This window comes from Prionailurus viverrinus, chromosome B4 (assembly GCF_022837055.1).
Source record: "Prionailurus viverrinus isolate Anna chromosome B4, UM_Priviv_1.0, whole genome shotgun sequence".
NCBI lineage: Eukaryota > Metazoa > Chordata > Mammalia > Carnivora > Felidae > Prionailurus > Prionailurus viverrinus.
In genome coordinates, this window is record NC_062567.1 from 29,235,507 (window position 1) to 29,258,001 (window position 22,495).

Sequence of the window (22,495 nt, forward strand, 5' to 3'; positions counted from 1 at the left end):
TTCTATTTGAATAAACACAGAATTGTTTCAAAGAGGCTATCTGCCTCCACACACTCTTTCCTCTCCTCAGTTGTTATTTATAGATCCTCTAGTAGAGTTTATGTGTTCTTTTGCTCACAGAAGAATAAACTTGATAACTCTTTAGTTTTAAAAGGATTACAAAAATTCAGCTCTAGACTTTTGGCCGTCCCGAGCTGTATCTCCATCCCCTGCTGGCCGGGCATAAAGTGTCCCTGTGAGCTACTTTGTTGTTTCTCCTTGAACAGCAGATGCAACTGGCTGGCTACATCTCTGCTCCACTCATCCTCCCACTAACCTCCCCACCTCATGATACCCCAGCTTGTACCCTGCAGGAGTGTGGAGACCTGCCACTTTCCTCTCCCTCCACATAGATGTCTCTTCATTTAGGAAGGAAAACTGTCTCCATGAGGTATGGAATGGTGAAGTAGGTAAAATTTACCAAAATAAGTGTGCTATATATGCTCATACTGAAAAAAGGAATGATGTATTTGACCTTACAAGGGTTTTTCCTCAAAATTTCTAGACTGTCTGTATGTAAGTATTTGTCGATTATGAAGTATATGGCACTGAGGCTGTGTTAAAGAGACTTATAGCTATAATACTGCCTTCTCTGACCTTTAGAAATCTGGAAAAATGCAGTTGAAAAGAAATTCATAAGCTGGGCCCATGCTCTCAAGGGGCTCCATGCTTGGCCATTAGGAGGTCAGTAATTCCTTCTTAGGCAGTGTCAGTGTATATATGCATATACAATGTTCAAAGGGTCAGAGAGGGGGTCTGTAGTTTTTTTTTCAGATTCTTAAAGCATTCATGACCTCTTCCCTGGCCTTTTCAAATTTTGAAGCATCAATATGTAAAGCATCTCTGAAGTTAAATGTTATGTCACAAGGAAAATATATACCTTTCTTTAAAAAAGTGGTATATACCTAGACATAGAAATTTGAGTGATTTGAACTAATTTTATAAATCCTTACTTTTCATCTATTTGCCTGCTGGATGCTCTTGGATACTTTCTGACTCATTAGCACGTCTGCCAAGGAGCTTGCAAGGGAAAGAGGAACTGATACTGCAGTCACGCTACCTTTACATTGCAGCTGTATTAAGGTGTTTTGAAGAAGGAGGAAGAACATGCCACCCTGTTCTGATTGTGGCTAGCAAGACAGAGTTGTGCTCTCATAGTGCTAATCTGAAGATCTGTTTTTATATTTTCTCCCACTTAACATCACACTTTGTGTTGTATATAGACATGGCACACACTGAGTAAATATCTCTTGGGCTCAGAATATGGATTAGAGTGGTGAGCTATGTGTTGTAACCCAGCTCAGCCCTCAGACTCTTACTATAAAACCTCTCATATCCTGACACAAGGAGTGAAATCACACAGTTGTTGAAATCTGCTCACATGTACTTGTTCCTGCATAAAAGAAATCTCTGTGCTGTCTTATATAACAGATGACTGTGCAACAGCATGACCCTCCAGTTCATGAATAGACCAGTTGCAAAGTAGCTTTTGGCTCTGCCTGTGCTGGGAAAAGCCATTGGAATGTGCTATTCCAACCAACTGAAATGTCATTTGAGTGAAATTACTGCAGATTCATTTAGGCTTATAAACCAACTGTGCTTTTCAGATTTTGAGACACTTGGGTGTTATAAGTTAGAGCAGTAGACAAAGGATGAGTCATCATCAACAGTACAGTCTATTGAGTATTTTGCCATGTTTGTGCCAGGCTGTTCTAATTGGTTTAACCTATTTAGTCAGTAACCATGCTGGGTAGGTACTATTTATCATTTACATTTTACAGATGAGGAAAGTGAGGCACAAAGCAGTTAGCCAAATAAACAGTGGAACGAGAATTGGGACCCAGGTGATCTGGCTCCAGAACTCCCCTCTTAGCTCTCATCCCTGTATACTGTTTCTCAGAGGATGTTGCCAGTTCTTGCCAGTTCCCATTTGAATGGAGGTTTAGCTTCTTTATCTGAAGTTAGAGATCATTTAATTTTTATGGGATAGTTTGTAGGACTCATTTCTGAATACAGGCCCTAACCAAAATTTGGTATCTAATTTGTTGTTAAACTGTGGAATGATGGCTATTCTTTGCCCTTGCTTATAAAACACTTTGTTTTCTATTTGCTTTATTGTGAGGGATATTGTTTCTTTAATTTCTCCGAGTTTCTGAATAACCTACTTAGTACATGTTGCTAAGATAATCTACAAAGAGGCTACTGTTTAAGAAAAATGAAAGCAGTGGCTATAGGTAAGCCATTTGAGAATGGTGGGGGTAGTCAGCTCCCCTCCTGGATAATGATGACTTCAGGGGAAATAACTTCCACCAAGTGGAGAAGAATAAGATTTTTCTGGCTCCTAGCTATTGGTACCTTAGTAAGTGACAGGAGTAGACTTTGGGAACAATCTACAGGGAAAGGATCTACAGTAGAGAATGGAACCCCAGGCTGGAAAAGAGATGGGCCTTTAATTGCCTGAGAAGAGTTAAGACAGTTATAAAGGAATAAGTAAAAGGAGGCTGCTTTAAAAAGAATTATTATAAGTTCTAAAGCTTGAAACCATTTGAGGGTAAAGTTCTCTGGTATTTTGACAGTTAGTTAAATTAGGGTGAATTATAAAGATTAGTATTAGAATCATCATCTATATTTTAGATGTAATTAGTATTAACAGTTGTAGGAAAATTTAGTACATTGTGAAAGACACTTAGGTTATTAAAAGAGGGTGGGCTAAAGAGCTTTACTTAAAGCTCTTATTCAACATTTGCTAAAGTTTTGGCTTTGCTTTTTAAGGATAGCTACTTTAATGAATCTTTTAATTAAAATGTGAAAATCTCTGATTATAAATTGTGAGTAGCATTGCAAGTATCTAGAGTCTGGAATCACTTTTGAAACTTAGGGAAAACTCATGCCTTTTACTTCGGTCTAATTTTTCTATGACATCCTTTTGCTACTTGGTGATGGCATACCTAAAGTGAATTGATCATTCTAAGAAGTCTTTAAAAAAAAAAAGATATAAAAAGAATGAACAGGAAGTTGAGTGGCTGGCCTACCTTACTCTCATGCAAAACTGTTACAGTATTTGTCTTAATAATGAGACAGGTGATAGTTCTAGGAACTTGGTGAGAGAATAAAATAACTAAAGGGTGTTATTTATCAGTTAAGCAACAGGCACACTGTTAGCTGGACTTGGAGCCAAAAGGATTTAACTCAAGTCCTAGACCTACCACCTGATAACTTGGGGACCTTGAAAAAGTCTCCGTCTCATAGTCATAATTCCTGGCCTGCCTGACTCAGATGATATAATAGAAAGGAAGGTGATTTGCAAACTAATTTTAACACTGTATAAATATGCTGATGTTATTACTGTTACTGTCTATTAGAGTATAGGTAAATTCTGTTTAATTTTCCAAGTTCAATACCAAAACTGATGAAAGTCTTTCTGGTATTTTGAGTATGGATATAGTGTTTTCATAATTGTTAAGATCAGAGTGGAATATATTCTATTCAACTTTGTTTGAGAATATTATTGTAGAGAGTTCACAGTCCTCTTAGTAGAATTCTGAATTGATTTCTGCCTTCTAGCTTTGAATGGGATAAGAGTAGATTCCTTCTAAAATGTGTCTCTTCTGGCTATACTCTTCATCCGTTAACCCATAGAAGAAGCCCAAGAATGAAGTGAGTTTGATTCAGGAACTGAAATTTTAAAAATTCTAAATCTTGTTTTGCTTCTTTGGGAAATTTGCTCTCAATATAACACAAACTTATTGACTAACTGTTATGTTAACATCAACATAATATGCTTGGACAGTATGAAAGAAGCCTCATTACGATTTTAATCTCAGTAAGAATCTAAAAGTCCGGGAAGATTAAAGAATCCAACTTACATTTTGAAATGACTTCAAATTTATAGGAAAGTTGTAGTAATACAAGAGTACAGAATTTTTACAGCTCACCACGGGAACCTTAGATACTCTGGTTCTTACACACTCGTTCACTTGACACAGAATGCTGAAGTAGTGGACACAGTTTGTTATATTCTCTCAGGTTTCTTTTAGAGTGTCTAGAAATAATAATGGTGTGCATACTGATAATGTTGAGACAAATGAGAAGTTTGTGTAGGATGTCAGGTCTTTGAATGTCTTGGTTATGTATATAGAGCACCTTTTCTTGCCCTGTTTCTTTCATGTTTCTTCCTACCCACCCTTCCCTTTCTTCATTCTGTTACTCTAGTTGTGTGGCACAAGTAAAGTGAGGCTTGTAAAATGTAATGCTCTGTACAAATATAGCTGACAGGTGGAATTGCTTCCCTGGTGCCTTCCTAGGTCATTTTGAAAACTACATTATCCTTGTTAAGACAAGTGAAGGGGTCACTGAAACAGTGTTAGGCTTTGTCCTAGAAAATTCACGGCATGTTGTCGGTGGGAGTTGCTGTGTTTGAAACCCTGATCTTTTGTATGTACTGTTAGGATCTCATCTGTGAATAAGCCAGCACAAATTCTTGACCACAGTTACCTGGTTTTCATATTGCTTAGACATTGCTATATGGACAGAAGGAGCTGTTCTTATAGGACTTCAGTCTGTGACTTCCTAGTTCCTTTGTTGTCATTCACTAAGGGTAGAGGGGACACAGCTGTTCCTCACGTGAGCCAGACAGGCACCCTCCTTACTATGCCACTTTATTTTTCACTTCCTTGCTCTCTTAACCTGTTTCAACTTCATCACCTTGCTTAGGGACTTCTGGAGTAGAGAAAGCAAAGAAAAAACATGAAGTCTGAGAATGAGCAAGGACTTTGCCAGAAAAGCCCTTCAAGAAGCAGATTGTCTTTCCTCTTACCTTTTAAGCAGAGGTTCCCACTCCAGCATCTGTGTGTTACAGTCTGCTCTTATACTTTATATAAACATTGTTATATATATGTATGTTATATAAAGTTATATGTGTTTTATAGTTATATATGTTATATAGTCATATAAGCACATATAACTTCTACACACATTTATATTTAACTTTTTTTGAAAAAATTCAAACTTACAGAAGTTGTAATAATAATACAATAAATTCCCATATACTCTTTACCCAGATTCACCAGTTTTAGGCCAGGTTTTATCACTTTATACCCATCCTCTGATCATTATCCAATATTATTTTTTCTGAATGTTTGGGAGTTAGATTGTTTGCATCATTCCCTTTACATCCTAATACTGTACTGTGTATTTCCTAATACCAAGGGTATTCTTTGTATAACTACAACGTTGTTATCAAAATCAAGAATTTGGAGCTCCTGGATGGCTCAGTCAGTTAAGTGTTTGATTCTTGATTTTGGCTCAGATCATGATCTCATGGTCGTGAGATCGAGTCCTGAGTTGGGCTCCATACTGGGCTTGGAGCCTGCTTGGGATTTTCTCTCTTCCTCTCCCTCTGCCACTCCCCTGCTTGTGTGTGCGTGCGCTCGCTCTCTCTCTCTCTCTCTCTCTCTCAAAAAAAAAAATAATAATTATGAAAACAAAAAACAAAATCAAGAATTTAACATTGGCACAGTTCTTTTAAATTAATTAGCCATAGTCCAACTGTGTTAAGTGGCCGCATGATAATGTCCTATGTAGCTTGTTTTTCTCCGGTACTGATTTCAATCCAGAATCACACATGGCATTCACTTGATGTGCCCCTCAATGTCCTTTAATCTGGAGAGATCCTCAGCCTTTTCTTGTCTTTCATGGCATTGGCATTGTTGAAGAATACAAGGCCAGGTATTTTATTTTATTTTATGTTATTTTTAACAGACTATTTCTTATTTTGGATTTGTGTGAAACATTTGCAGCCAGACTACTTCATGGAATCCTCCCTTGTCCTTCTTAGTGCTTCAAATCTGGAGACACAATATCCATCTGACTTCATTGGTGATGTTGATTTTGATCACCCTGCAAGATGCTGTCCAGATTCTCTACCATGTATTTAACTGCTTTCCCCCTGCCAACTATTAAGCAGTCTGTGGGCCATGCAAACATCCTTCTCCTTATCTCCATCCCCAGATTTAGCATCTAGTGATCATTCTTGCTTGAACCAATTCTTATATTTTGGTTGGAAAATGCTAATTTTCCAGCCCCACTGCCTCCTCCCCATTTGGCAGTTGTCATTCTGCTCTCAGGGGAGAGCGCTCTCTTCCCGTCCGCCCATTCTACCATCCATCCATCTTTAATATGGACTTCTGGATTTCTGGGTTTTTTTCAGTGATTTATAGCCATTCCTGTCTTTAATTATTTTGATGCTCACATTTCCCTAGATTTGTCTAGTGGCAATCTTTCCAAACTGGCTCTGTGTTCTTGTGGCATGCCCCTATCATTTCTTTCTCTCTTTCTCTGTCTCTTTCTTTCTTTCTGGCACCCTCTTGCCAAATTTTTGGCACAGTAAGATATTCTAAGCTCATTTTGTCCTTCCCTGGGTCCACCCTGGAAGTAGCCATTTCTCTAGGGAGCCCTGATTTGTTTTTTCAGCCGCAAGCAGTATTAGACACCTGGATCTAGACTTCATGTGTACTCATTGCTGCTGTCAGCATTTCTAGCTGGCCCACTCAGCAGACATATCTAGGAAAGAGACATTTTAGAAATCATTAATTTGTACTGATGCCTTAATTTCCAGTTCTAGTCCATCCTATCAGGTTTTTTTCTTGCTTTTGGTTTTTTGACTATTTTTTCCTTTTGTGAAAAATTTATTTATTTAATAATTAATTATTAATTTAAAAAACAGATTTATTGAGGTATACTTTACATGTCATAAAATTCACCATTTTAAAGTATACAATTTAATGGCTTTTAGTATATTCATAGAGTTGTGCAACCATTACCACAGTCAATTTCTGAACATACTTATTTACCCCAAAAGAACCCTTGCACTCCTTGGCAGTCACTCTCTGTTCCTCATCTCCCCCCAGCTCCTGGAAGCCACTATTCTGCTTGCTGCTTCTACAGATTAGTCTGTTATGGACATTTCGTATAAATCTAATCATACAATATGTGGTCTTTCATGACAGACTTCTTTCACTTAGCATGTTTTCAGGGTGCATCCATATTGGAGTGTGTATTGGAACTCCACTCCTTTTCATGGCCAAATACTGTTCCATTGTGTGGATAGGCCACATTTTATGTATCTAATCACCAGTTGATGGACATGTGGGTTGTTTCCACCTTTTGGCTATTACCATCAGTGTTCCTATGAACATTCTTGTACAAGTTTTTGTGTGGACATATATTTTCATTTCTCTTGGGCATATACCTAGCAGTAGAATTGCTGGGATATATGGTCATTCTATATTTAACATTTTGAGGAATTGCCAAACATTTCAAAGTAGCTGGTCTTTGATTTTTAATGTTGTATTTGTGGTCTTACGAATTCAGTTTTAAACTCTGATCAACAATAAGCTATTTGTTTCTTCAGGTTACAACTTTTATTTTTTTAATTTTTCCTAAAAGAAGAAATGACCTTCTGAAGCCAGAAATGTTTTTAGCAGTATAGCTGCTTTCATTGAGAATTCTGAAGGGATGTTGCTTAAGAACAACTTGGTGTAGCAAGAAGACTTTATTAGGAGTCAAGTGGCCTGAATTCTGATTGTTCTGACATGCTTTGTGATGCCTAGTTCCTGTCTGACTTGGGGAAATGCTTTGCTTCTGTCACCCATAAAGAGGAATGATATCACTTGTCTCCCAGAATTGTTTCCCAAGATAGTTATGAATGGCAATGGAGATAGGATATGTGTGGACCCTTAAACAGTTGCGTTCTGCATATTTGCACTTCTGCAACAGTTTTCTAATTATGTAGAAGAGCAAGCTCAAACGAAACAGGAAAGAAACTTGAATTTCTTACATTCTGAGGCAAATGTATATTCTTACATTTTAAGACCTACATTGGATGAACATCCACCCTACTTACCCCCAATATTCTGGAATATGCTTGTTTCCCACCCCACCCTGCCCCAAAAAGTACAGCCTGGACTATATATGCCGTTGCATTTAAGAAATTAAGTAACAGAAAAATATTAGTTGGAAAATAAACCTCTGTTTCTTTTGTGGCTGCTGCAGTAAGTAAACCCTGTGCTTGTTGGTGTGCAGAAGCCTCCTGAGGGAGCAAGGGGTCCCTGCATGGCCCTCAGTGCTATCAGGGAACCCCTCTATGTCAGATGATGCCAAGCCTAAAGGATTATAGTTCTGCATTTTGCCTCACAGCCAGAACTTTAATGAGAAAAAGTACTTCCCATTGTAGAGTCAGTACACTGAGCCATAATAAAGCTGAGATTTGACCTGGGAGTAAAGTACATTATGAATGTAATTATTTTGTGGTGACAGCATGCATGACTTACAATAGAGCAAAATTTGACCTCAGTGTTGGCATTTGCCCAGTTTTTGTTCTTGAGATCCAATGTTGGTTTATTTTCTGCTTTCATAAATTAATGATTTTGTCTGCTTCTGTTCTTAATTCCATGGTTGTTTGCTTTTTCTTCTCATCTTTTAGTCTTTCAGAACTTATAGTCTTTCCCTGCTATAAAAATTGATCCTGCCAAAAGCTGTTCAGTCTCCCCCTTTTTTTCCCCCATGGAATATTAGTTTGTTACTACCTTGAGATCAGAGATGAGGGGTCTTTGTTTTGTTTGTTTTCTTCTTTTGTCATTGTGTCTGAGGCCTGTGGTAGTATTGGAAGGGCTGGTGGAGTTCTGTGTCGCAGCCCTGTTCTTGGCTGTGAGTGCTTCTGTGCTCTTGGATAAGTGCCCTGAGTTTATATGGACTTGGGAATTGTACAGAATGTCCTTGTATCCACTCTGTATTGGCTGTGACTTGGGTAATGATACTTTCTTAACCCAGTGAGGAAACTATCACACTCTGCCTTCATGATTTTGTCAGACTATGTGCACACCGTGAGTGTTCAGGTGGTGGCAGGTGGTGGCAGTGGCCACCTGTCTCTTTGTCCAGTGCTCCTGTGCTCTTCCTACACATGTTTGCACACATTAGGCCTTCAGTTAATTCTTAATAAAGGAATAATGGTGCAAATTTCATTTCTCTGTGCTTTGAGAATCTAACCTTCTCAATCAAGGTCATGGTTTGCTCTCCTTAGGATTAAAAAAAAATGAGGGAACTTTCATTTTTATATCATTTTTTCCCAAACTTTTCCAACTTTTTTCCCCTGCTAATACTACCTCATATTTTTTAATGCTTTATTTTTTTTTTGACCCTTAACAAAACCCTAAGAAGGTCAGTTTTGTCCAGCCACTGAAAATGGGAAGTTAAAGCACAGAGATTAAGGAAGTGTTATTAAGTGACTTCATAATATTCATTGAGCATCTCCATGTGCTAATAAGCATTCCACATATTGTCCTGGTAGAGCCCTCACAGTACCACAATGAGGGGTGGGTTCTGCTCCCCGTATTTCACAGATGAAGACATTGAAGCATATGGTGACCTTATAACTTACTGCCCAAACTGGGACTCTACTGAATGTGAAAAGGGGTGCTTTTATTGGTTACTCGGGGACAACAAGGGCAAACTAGGACTGTCCCCAGTGAGTCATCATCCTACGTAACCAACTTGCCCAAGTTTACACAGCCAGTCAGTGGCAGAGCTACATCCTGAATTCTAGGCTTTCAAACTCCAACAATAATCTTGCTTCACCTGTCCTGGAGTGTCTCATCCACATCAAGCTAATTCCTAGCAGGACTGCAGGAGAGCCAGGACTTTGGCCCCTTTCTGCCAACCACTGCTACACCACAGTATGTCCTGAACATGTTATTATTTCACTGTCCAGTGCCATGAGCCCTTGCCATGAGCTCCAGTTTGCCAAGTTGTTAATAAATGGCACTCTCCTTTCTGCTCTTGGTAGGAACGCATGGACTTTGGAGTCAGATGTGGCTCTAAATGTGGCTTTGAATTCTGGTATCTTAGATTTGACCTTGGAAACATGACTTAATTTCTCTGACCTCCTTTGATTTATCTGTAAAATGAGAATTCTGCCTGTCTTGCTAGGGGTTTGTGAGCTGTAAATGAATACATGTAAAGTATCCAGAATACTGTTGGCTTTTATTTCATGGCCATTAAATAAAAGTTGTTGTTACTGTCATCATTTAATTATGCCTAAGTGTAGTGTACATGCAAGGAAGAAGTGAGTGGTGACCTGGGAAGATGAAGAGATGATAAATGTCCTCTTCCTGGAGTGGAGAACCTCTGAATCATTTAAGCAAGGAGGTGACATGATCTGATTTGCTTTGTAAAAAGATCACAGTAGCATCAGAGGAATACTGGTTTGGAGAGAAATGAACCTAGAGGCAGGATGGTTTTTGCAGTAATAAAGGTGAGAAATAATGGAAGCCATTCATATGCCGGTTAGTGGCTGGAAAGATGTAGAGGAAAATTCTTTTGAAATATAGTTTGGAAGTAGAATCAATAGTACTTTTTGCAAGGAGACCAAAGGAAAGACAAAATATTCCTGAATATTTTGTAGATTTCTGGTTTTAAGTCATCATAATTGAATGAAAGAAGAGATTAATTTGCCATTTGAGGTGCCTACGAGGAACATTTATATGGAAAGCTCAGGAGAGAGGCTGGGCCAGAGAGGAGAGATTTGGGGCTCAAAGGAGAGCAGGAGGAAGTTGAACTAACAGGAATAGAGCAGGAACCCCTTGGGGGGAAAGAACACAGGGAGGCTAAAAGACAGTCACCTTCCACTGAATTGAGAGAAGCTGAGTCCACAAAAGGGGACTGAGTAGCCAGAAGGATAAAAGGAGGCTAGGAGGGAGCTAGGGATGGAAAGTACTCTTTGTGGTAGAGCTTGGAGCTGTTTGTGAATGGGTATTGTGTGCGGAGTGTGAGCCAACTTTTAGAAAATTTGAAGAAGCTGAGTCATTCACTAGCCCCAGCCTGGAGGGTGTTAGGTCTTTCACTGGAGGTGAGTGAGGCGGTACTATAGGTTCATTTTCCAGGGAAGAAGAAGCAGTAAGGTGAGTGGGTGTTTGCCTGATGGCCTCTCAGTTTTCTGAGATGTGTGCTGCCTGCGGACAGGAGCTCAGGGTGAGGCAGCAGACAGAGGATCTGAGAAGGTGGTGAGGGGGATTTGAAATAGTTGGGAGAAGAATTTCTGGTCGTTGTGGAGGGTCCAGTGGAGGTCTTATCTCTGGACCCCATTTCTCTTTGTCCTGCACTTAGATTGTGTGTGTGTGCACGTGCATGTGTGTGTATATATCTTTGTATCTGACAGACATCTGATTGGAGTTACAGAAAAGGATAGTCTCATTATTTGGCACACATGATAACTCTTCAATAAAATCCTCTTAAATATACAGTCCAGCAATTGTGTGTTAGTGGATCTTGGTAGAAGTAATAGGTTATTTTATACTGTGGGCATGGTGTGAATAGGTGGACTAGATGTTCTTCTTTCCATTCTAAACTTTTATTCTGCATATTTAGTACTTAATTTGTAAAATACACACTATTTCAAAGACAGTAACTTTTATTTCTCAAAATACTTTGAACAGTAGTTTAAAACTTATTGCCTTAAAATCCATAATCGGCTTCTTGCTAATTGGACTGTTCTCTGCTCCCCTTCCAAGCAGTTTATGGTTGGCATTATAATATCTGATCTCTCACCAGTACAGCTGTCATTCTTGGTACTGTCTTTCTAAGGCAGCTAACTATAATGCTATGCCCTTCCTTCTCCAGTAAAACACTGTCTTTGTCATTTTCTTCTATATACTTCTAGTATTCTAATATGTTAACAGACATTAGCATAAAAAGCATTCCTATCGCTTTCTTTGACATGTTTAATGTACTTTTTATTTAACGAGTACTATGTGCTGGCCCTGCTCTAAGCACTTTACAAATACTAACTCATCTACTCCTCATAATGACCTGTAAGGTAGCGTCTGTTATCTTCATCTCTGTTTTACAGACAGGGACAAGGAGGCACAGAGAGGGAGGCTAAGCAACTTGCCTGGCTCACAGAGTTAGTATGGCCATGTCACACCTGGGGTTGCGACCCTAGCACCTACCTGTCCTTTCACCTGCTGCTCTCCGGTGCACCATGGCCGTAGGATTTATGAGGCAGGACTAGAACCTAAGGGGAAGAGTTTATATGTGCCAAACATACACGTCTACAAGCATACTGACTTTTTAGAATCATGGGACAAATAAATGAATGTTAACTTTATATTATGTTATGTAATACTAAGACTGCACTATGTGCTTATGAAAAATATTTAACAAATTAGAACACAGTTTTCTGTGAATGTCCGTGGGTCTCCGATGCTTCAGAGGCATTGCAGAGGTCAAACTGTCCGTGTTGCAGGGCACACACAGCAGTGGTGCTGCATGTCAGAAGGTGCTGGTGCCCGGGCTGGTCTCTTCCCTCTGCTACACAGAACAGTTCAAAACAGAAACCAAAGCAGGAAAGCAACCCCAGAGTCAAGAGCTTTTCTTCTACAGGCTTCTAATTATTTCAGCTTTTTAGTGATGTGAATTTCAGATCCAGAGAAGTTTGCATTTTCTGAATCTTGTAGTCCTGACATTCAACAAGTGACTTAACACCCAAATGATATTTTAGAGTGATGAGGCACCCTGCAACTAAAAATCTTTATAACTTAATACCTAGGATTTATTTTCAATTTGGAAATTGTGATGTAGTTTGAACGCTTGGTTGATGTTCCCCTGGCAAATTGAGGACTTTGGCACACCAACCCTGAGTGCTAGGAGGCTGTGCTCTGTAGTGCTGGTCTCGAGTTAACCCTGACTGTTAGGGACTGTGTGTGCCCTGGGGTGTGCTTGCCCGTGGGCTCGTGGAAGGGGGTTTCTTAGACTATGAGGGAGATTGTGTTCACCTGAGTGCGTCTCTCATCTCCTCTCATTGACTCTGATGCTCATGCAATTCCCCTCACATTTTAATCTTGTGAAATTTATGTCAGAGGGAATAGTTGAAACTACTCAAAAAATAAGTGAGTTATTATTGTCCTTTTGCTTCATGTTTGGAATTATACCTAAAATTACCCTGTTATCTCTGAAAATTCATTAATACATCAAATAATTACTGAATTTTGGTGTTAAACATAGTATCTGTTTGTGGTAGATTTTGCACCCATGAGGAAAATTTCACAAGACCGTAAATAGCTATATTACGTTCTGAGTTTTTAGTGTGTCTTGTGTGACTTAAATATGATTGCTATAAGAGCTTAAGAAGAGAAAAAGAATTTTTAGTGCCTTTCGATTGTCTTAATGAGAATGTTGTGATTAACTTGTTGGATGTGAAAATGCCATTTTAAAATTGACATTCTAATTGTAACTTGATCTTTGCAAGTTTTCTTTGTGCCCTTTCCTTACACAGGCACAGAACAGTGTGAACTTAAGAAGGAAAGCCCAAGAACTGAATTTCCTGACTTTGGTTATTTCCTTCTGACCCACATGCTATTTATATTAAACCAGTGCTAGGGAGGCTTATAATGTTTCAGTAGTGCGGTGCCCTCTAGCTGTGATTGAGGGAACTGGATACTTCAAATAGTGACGATTACCATTTATAGTTAAGAGGGGAGATTCTATTTATATCATCGTTTTTGTATTTCTTAGGCTATTGCATATTTTCATAATTTTATTGCAAAGAAAACCTTATTAAGTAAGAAGTAAATTTTAAAGTGTGGAATAGAGCATTTGGTTTCTGATTACCTTTAAGGCTTCTTGTAAAGTGTGGTCACTGAGGACTTTGTTGCAGTTTGGCAGTTGAGGCAGACAATTTTATTATCCCTGAGGGATTATTTGTATTGGTTGCTGGAAATGCCACTTGGACTGTCAACGTAGCACCAGGCAAATGGGAACTTGTTTGGGTGATTTGATTTTTTGTTCCCCTTCCTTGCTTTTGAACAAGAATTATCTGGAGTAATGTCTACTAATCATATTGCCAAAAATCTACCTAGTATTCAATTAGATGTCATCAGTATATGATTTAAATTCTGTTTTCTTTACTAATACCTTTCAGAAGTAGTTCTCAGTTCTGAAGTTCTTCGAAGAGCTCATATTTTATACATTTGTGAAAGAATCAGTCATAAGACTGAATAGGAACCACCTGAAGGTCATCAATTGGTTGTATTTTCCAAAGTATCAGAAACTGTCCCCTTTAAAATATCTTTTGCCCCTAAAAAAAGAATACTTTATTCTTTATAACTTCATTTCCTGATATTCAAGCAGATTAACCAGAAGATCTAAATTTACATTGGTTGCATTTTCCATGGCCTCCAAATCAGCTGTACCTCAAGAATAGAGAAAATGGGTACAATTGTCTCTTGCCTTGATCTTGATGCATAAAACTGGGATGTTGCCTTAATTAGAGGCTTTCACTGATGTAAAGATTAGTGTGTTTCTTTTTTTACACAGCCAGGGCAGGTGATTTTTATGGACTCTGTAACACACTCTTTGATGCTTGATTGCAAGAGAATACTGTACTCCCACTGAAGGCGGCTAACAGTGCTTTTGGTGACTTTTACATGTGGAAGAACAAGGAGTTTCATTGTAGGAAGAAAGTATTTTTGTACTGTTCTTGCTGGTAGTATTAATGTTTCTTGTTAAGACATTTTTTTTTCCCTGTGGTCTGCTATCAAGTTTAAGGTGATGATGTTTCTTGGAAGAATTTTGAGCTCCATTTAATTTTCTTTCTTTGTTGCCATTGTTTTCTAGCATCCTCCAGGACAAATAGCGAGGAAATACAGCTCCTGCTCCACTATTTTCCTAGATGATAGCACAGTCAGTCAACCAAACCTCAAGTATACAATTAAATGGTGGGTATACACAGTTTTGCTTAACTGAATGCTTTTTCTACTTAACCTGATAGCTAACTGGTTGGTTGTGGGGTCTGAGAGTGGTAAGATTGGGCTGGAGAAAGCCATTGACTATTGAGGAAATCTGTTTAAAAAATAACTTGGGTAGTTAAAACGGGGGGTGTTCAAAATATTTGTGCACATTACCATTTACATAAAAGAGCAAATTTAAAAATTATTTCAAATATAGGTGAAAGCATGTATTTGATTTCTGTGTATACCTCCTACCTTCCCACTTTTTATTAAAGCCATCCTGGAGTAACTCTGCTAATATTTTACCTTTGAAATAAAGCGGGGCTTCTGTGGTCCCCTTTAAGACTTGAGGCTACAGTAGAAAGCAGGCCTGATAGTGAAAGTTTATTTGCCCAGAGTCGAGAGATCTGAGTTCTGATACTGAGTCTCTCACCAACAGGGAGGGTTTAGTAAAACCCTTCTCTTTGTAGCCTTGTTTTAAAGTGGGGTTTAAGGGAGGAAGGGGAGTCTTTGGATAAAATCCTTTCCCTTTTGGGGTTCAGTTTCCTAATTTTAAAATGGAAGATAAGAGGAAAGGAACACTTTTTTCTTTTATGTTTCCATTAGCATTGTGATAATCAAGACCTTTGACAGAGGTCACAGAAAACCTGATGTGCTGAGGTCTGTGGTCATCAGTTCACCTGCCAAAAACCTGGGATATTTTATTTCTATATGTGCTTCAGAAATTACACATTTAACAACAGTCCAGTTTAGTGTATGATGTAATAATACTTCCTAAATAAGAAGTATTATTTCAGTGGCTTACATTTTCAGACTTAGAAACCGTACTCTGAGTGTGATCAATGTGTGACAATAAATCACAGCCTCAGTCAGGCAGTGTTGACTGTAGCAGTCTTCTGTGGACAGCATCCACTCCAGCTGGGAGGGAGAGGTGGAAGATAGAACCACTTCAAGGCAAGCTGCCTTCTCTCCTGAAAGGTTGCATGTTTTCTAAGATCTAAGTAGAAATGTAGCTTCTTCCCTTATTACCTTGGCTTTTAAGGGCCTGATAAATGACAAGTCCATGGGCATAAACTCACAGTCCATGATTGTAGCTGGGAAGAGGTATGCATGTCAGAGCTCCACAGTGTGTGGCCTTCACTAAGCCACTTGTGCCACGGCTTACTGCCAGGACATAGGAAGTACAGTATCTCTTGGAAGTATTTTCTGGAGTAAATCACTAGTGGTTGTGGAGAGGAGTGGAAAGCCCTGAAGATCTGTGTACCATGTGGCTCTTGGCATCTGCACAAGTTCCAGAGAGCCCAGAACAGAAGCTGCTAACTTCTCTTTAATCCTGGGATCCTCTTCGACAGGAAGGGAGGCCAAGTGGAGCAGAGGGCACCTTTACTTTCAGGGCCAACAAGAGCTCTTGGAATTTACAAATGGATCCGACTCAGTTTCTCAACACTTTACCCTTGGGTAACTTAAAATTGCCACTGGTTGTGACATAGACAGTTAGGAGCCTAGTGGGAAAACTGGGTAGCACTTTGATATGTCAGTGTCACCCAAGTTACAGATGTGCTGCTGTGCAAGTCAGTGGTTCCAACCCCTGGTTACATCCTGGAGTCACCTGGGAGCTGAAAAACATGTTGACATCAGCAGTTTAATGTCTCGCCATACAGTTCTGGTATCTGGATTTTTAATACCCTCCCTAGGAGATTGTAGTAGGCAGCCAAGGTTGAGAACTCCTGATGTAAGTAGACAGTTCCTCTCCTGTCCCCCCACCAAAGTTCCTTGAAACTTCTAAATTATAGACTAATAAATGGAGGAAAAAGAGCTGAAAAGCTGGCCCAGTTAAATAGTGGACTATTGAAACAAAACATTCAGTGTGAATACTATGACTTCCCTGATCCAAATGACATTTCCTTTGCACTAGCTAAATGTGAAAGTTCTTCAGTCAGTAGTTCATTTGTTTTAAAAAGTGCCCCCCCTTTTTTTTCAAAGTTTGTATTTTGGGGGCGCCTGGGTGGCTCAGTCGGTTAAGCGTCCGACTTTGGCTCAGGTCATGATCTCACGGTCCGTGAGTTCGAGCCCTGCATCGGGCTCTGTGCTGACAGCTCAGAGCCTGGAGCCTGTTTCGGATTCTGTGTCTCCCTCTCTCTCTGACCCTCCCCTGTTCATGCTCTGTCTCTCTCTGTCTCAAAAATAAATAAACGTTAAAAAAAAATTAAAAACAACAACAACAACAAAGTTTGTATTTTGGACCTCAGAGTAGGGTGGTCCCTAACTGAAGTAGGACGATCAGAATCTTCCCTGTAAATGCCTCCATCTCACTCTTGGCTGGGTTATAATCAAGGAGGTAAAAAGTAAAAAAATATTTCAGGGTGTTAGCAGGCCTGGGTGAGCTCCAGCCAGGGTCTTTGAAGGTGTAAGGAGAAAGGGATACTCGGAAGGGAGAGAAGAGTCAAAAAGCAGGGTAGAAAGAAGCTAAATCTGAATGCCCTCCTGTTCTAAAATTGTGCCTTAAACTTATCCTGCACCTATCAAAATGAAACCCCTATTTTCCCTTTTCTGCTTTTTCTGCTTTACCTAAATCCAAGGCCTCTTCTTGGTCCCTTCCCCCCAGACATTAAAAATACCAAAACCATTAATACAGTTGAGCTTCATTATGGACACGGTGAGTATCTTTGGGCTGAACTTCCTTCTTGAAAACCAAGTATGACCTTGTTTCTTTGAGAAAATCCTTTGAATTCTAAACATCGATTTCTAACCTAAGTTTTAAGAGAAACCCCTTCTTCAAGTTGTGGGCTGCCAAAATGAACACATGTATTTACAAATTCTAGTTGAGGAATGCATGGAGGGGTGAGTGCTGTTCTGAATGGAAAGTTGAAGTGTAAAAGTGGGAGCATTCTGTGCTCATTCTTTTCATAGGCACGATTTCTGTTTTGACAATTTGAATTTTCCCATCTTTCCCCTAAATGCCAACAGCTGTGGTATTGAATTTAGAGTTTGCTAGCCATCCCCCCCCCCCCCGCCCCCTCTGACACACACACCTCTGCAGCTGACCTCTGTCTCCCCTCCTGCCCCCCAGCCAGAATCCCCTACGGGGGGCATAGGTATGGTGATAAAAGGAAAGGGTGGGGAGCAGGTGGGAGCTCCTCAGCACTGGCAGAACCCACCACCTCTTGGTCTTCAAAGGTTTTAGGCTTGTCACATGCTTTGCTGTATTAGCTCTAGGTTTCTACAAGTACAGGGCCAACAGTCACAAATCTGTTTTGCTTTCTTGGTCAAGAAAATAGTATTTCTTTATTCCAAGCTATGTGGCAAAAGCAATTTAGCAAACCCTTTGATCCAAACGTACTTCTGGTTTGGGTCTAGCCCATCTTTGGTGAGACCTCACCATTTTCTGAGTATGTATCAGAACTGAGTAGGTCTCTGAAGCCTAAAGTGTGGGACTGATGCAGTTTTCCACTGACTGCCCTTTGCCCCCAGCAATCACTTCTTCCAAGATGACTGACTAAACTGGCCTATGGACCTGTACTGTATGTGAATTCTGAGCTTGGTTTTCTTAATTTTGGGGATATAACCTCAAGTGGAATTTGTCCTACAGTGTGGCTCTATTTTTCATGGAGGCCTAAGGTCATGATAATGTCCAGTCTTGCAGTCAGCTCAGGAGATTTGGAAGATAGTGACCTTGGGGCCCTGAAGATTTTAACTCAGTTTGCAGAAGCAAATTATGAGATGCTTGAGATGAAATTATTGATAGGGGAGTAACCATGATAATAATGTCTTTTGTTTTGGATTTTTGTATTTGAAATAATCCTTTTGTATATTTCATTTGGTTATAATAACATCTCTGTGACATAGGTTGAATTGTCCTAATTTTATAGATGAGGAAATGTAGGCTCTGAGAGATGAATGAACTGTAATAAATGAAGGATCCAGGTTTTACACTCAGCTTATTCTGACTTAGTCCGGGGATATTTTTCCTATGTCACACTCCACACAGAGGAGGCAAGAACCATTATCTTTTGCAAGCAATCAAAGTGACTAAACTAGTCACTGCACCAAACCCAATCATATGAAACGTCAATCTAAATCTGACATTAGATTAGAAAGCAGTGGGACTTTCGGCAAGATGGCGGCTTAGGAGGACGCTGGGCTCACCGCACATCCTGCTGATCACTTAGATTCCATCTACACCTGCCTAAATAACCCAGAAAACAACAGAGGATTAGCAGAACGGAGTCGCCGGAGCCAAACGCAGACGAGAGGCCCGCGGAAGAGGGTAGGAAGGGCGGCGAGGCGGTGCGCGCTCCACGGACTGGCGGGAGGGAGCCGGGGCGGAGGGGCGGCTCGCCGGCCAAGCAGAGCCCCCGAGTCTGGCTGGCAAAAGCGGAGGGGCCGGGCGGACTGTGTTCCCACAACAAGCGCGACTTAGCGTCTGGGAGGTCATAAGTTAACAGCTCTGCTCGGAAAGCGGGAAGGCTGGAGGACAAAGGGAGGGAGAGCTGCTGAGCCCCCTGACAACAGAGCTCAGTTTGGTGGGGAACAAAGGCGCTCGCCAGCGCCATCTCCCCCGCCCATCCCCCAGCCAAAATCCCAAAGAGAACCAGTTCCTACCAGGGAACTTGCTCGCTCCGCGCAAACACCCAACTCTGCGCTTCTGCGGAGCCAAACCTCCGGCAGCGGATCTGACTCCTTCCCGCTGCCACAGGGCCCCTCCTGAAGTGGATCACCTAAGGAGAAGCGATCTAAGCCTGCCCCTCCTGCCCCCGTGCACCTTGCCTACCCACCCCAGCTAATACGCCAGATCCCCAGCATCACAAGCCTGGCAGGGTGCAAGTAGCCCAGACGAGCCACACCACCCCACAGTGAATCCCGCCCCTAGGAGAGGGGAAGAGAAGGCACACACCAGTCTGACTGTGGCCCCAGAGGTGGGCTGGGGGCAGACATCAGGTCTGACTGCGGCCCCGCCCACCAACTCCAGTTATACACCACAGCACAGGGGAAGTGCCCTGCAGGTCCTCACCACGCCAGGGACTATCCAAAATGACCAAGCGGAAGAATTCCCCTCAGAAGAATCTCCAGGAAATAACAACAGCTAATGAGCTGATCAAAAAGGACTTAAATAATATAACAGAAAGTGAATTTAGAATAATAGTCATAAAATTAATCGCTGGGCTTGAAAACAGTATACAGGACAGCAGAGAATCTCTTGCTACAGAGATCAAGGGACTAAGGAACAGTCACGAGGAGCTGAAAAACGCTTTAAACGAAATGCATAACAAAATGGAAACCACCACAGCTCGGATGGAAGAGGCAGAGGAGAGAATAGGTGAACTAGAAGATAAAGTTATGGAAAAAGAGGAAGCTGAGAAAAAGAGAGATAAAAAAATCCAGGAGTATGAGGGGAAAATTAGAGAACTAAGTGATGCACTAAAGAGAAATAATATACGCATAATTGGTATCCCAGAGGAGGAAGAGAGAGGGAAAGGTGCTGAAGGGGTACTTGAAGAAATCATAGCTGAGAACTTCCCTGAACTGGGGAAGGAAAAAGGCATTGAAATCCAAGAGGCACAGAGAACTCCCTTCAGACGTAACTTGAATCGATCTTCTGCACGACATATCATAGAGAAACTGGCAAAATACAAGGATAAAGAGAAAATTCTGAAAGCAGCAAGGGGTAAACGTGCCCTCACATATAAAGGGAGACCTATAAGACTCGTGACTGACCTCTCTTTTGAAACTTGGCAGGCCAGAAAGAATTGGCACGAGATTTTCAGGGTGCTAGACAGAAAAAATATGCAGCCGAGAATCCTTTATCCAGCAAGTCTGTCATTTAGAATAGAAGGAGAGATAAAGGTCTTCCCAAACAAACAAAAACTGAAGGAATTTGTCACCACTAAACCAGCCCTACAAGAGATCCTAAGGGGGACCCTGTGAGACAAAGTCCCAGAGACATCACTACAAGCATAAAACATACAGACATCACAATGACTCTAAACCCGTATCTTTCTATAATAACACTGAATGTAAATGGATTAAATGCGCCAACCAAAAGACATAGGGTATTAGAATGGATAAAAAAACAAGACCCATCTATTTGCTGTCTACAAGAGACTCATTTTAGACCTGAGGACACCTTTAGATTGAGAGTGAGGGGATGGAGAACTATTTATCATGCTACTGGAAGCCAAAAAAAAGCTGGAGTAGCCATACTTATATCAGACAAACTAGACTTTAAATTAAAGGCTGTAACAAGAGATGAAGAAGGACATTATATAATAGTTACAGGGTCTATCCATCAGGAAGAGCTAACAATTATAAATGTCTATGCGCCGAACACCGGAGCCCCCAAATATATAAAACAATTACTCATAAACATAAGCAACCTTATTGATCAGAATGTGGTAATTGCAGGGGACTTTAACACCCCACTTACAGAAATGGATAGATCATCTAGACACACGGTCAATAAAGAAACAAGGGCCCTGAATGAGACATTGGATCAGATGGACTTGACAGATATATTTAGAACTCTGCATCCCAAAGCAACAGAATATACTTTCTTCTCGAGTGCACATGGAACATTCTCCAAGATAGATCATATACTGGGTCACAAAACAGCCCTTCATAAGTTTACAAGAATTGAAATTATACCATGCTTACTTTCAGACCACAATGCTATGAAGCTTGAAATCAACCACAGAAAAAAGTCTGGAAAACCTCCAAAAGCATGGAGGTTAAAGAACACCCTACTAACGAATGAGTGGGTCAACCAGGCAATTAGAGAAGAAATTAAAAAATATATGGAAACAAACGAAAATGAAAATACAACAATCCAAACGCTTTGGGACGCAGCGAAGGCAGTCCTGAGAGGAAAATACATTGCAATCCAGGCCTATCTCAAGAAACAAGAAAAATCCCAAATACAAACTCTAACAGCACACCTAAAGGAACTAGAAGCAGAACAGCAAAGGCAGCCTAAACCTAGCAGAAGAAGAGAAATAATAAAGATCAGAGCAGAAATAAACAATATAGAATCTAAAAAAACTGTAGAACAGATCAACGAAACTAAGAGTTGGTTTTTTGAAAAAATAAACAAAATTAACAAACCTCTAGCCAGGCTTCTCAAAAAGAAAAGGGAGATGACCCAAATAGATAAAATCATGAATGAAAATGGAATTATTACAACCAATCCCTCAGAGATACAAGCAATTATCAGGGAATACTATGAAAAATTATATGCCAACAAACTGGACAACCTGGAAGAAATGGACAAATTCCTGAACACCCACACGCTTCCAAAACTCAATCAGGAGGAAATAGAAAGCTTGAACAGACCCATAACCAGCGAAGAAATTGAATCGGTTATCAAAAATCTCCCAACAAATAAGAGTCCAGGACCAGATGGCTTCCCAGGGGAGTTCTACCAGACGTTTAAAGCAGAGATAATACCTATCCTTCTCAAGCTATTCCAAGAAATAGAAAGGGAAGGAAAACTTCCAGACTCATTCTATGAAGCCAGTATTACTTTGATTCCTAAACCAGACAGAGACCCAGTAAAAAAAGAGAACTACAGGCCAATATCCCTGATGAATATGGATGCAAAAATTCTCAATAAGATACTAGCAAATCGAATTCAACGGCATATAAAAAGAATTATTCACCATGATCAAGTGGGATTCATTCCT

General features: G+C 40.3%; 1 protein-coding gene across 4 annotated transcripts in view; it reads left to right on the forward strand.

The window, feature by feature from the left end:
* The window catches only part of CCNY (cyclin Y), a 319,192-nt gene that overhangs the window by 254,277 nt on the left and 42,420 nt on the right, over nucleotides 1-22,495 (forward strand). For all 4 annotated transcript variants that reach the window (XM_047867575.1, XM_047867574.1, XM_047867577.1 and 1 more), the window contains one exon: nucleotides 14,707-14,807. In XM_047867575.1, the coding sequence (XP_047723531.1) occupies nucleotides 14,707-14,807 (101 nt within the window). The remainder of the gene's footprint in view (nucleotides 1-14,706; nucleotides 14,808-22,495) is intronic.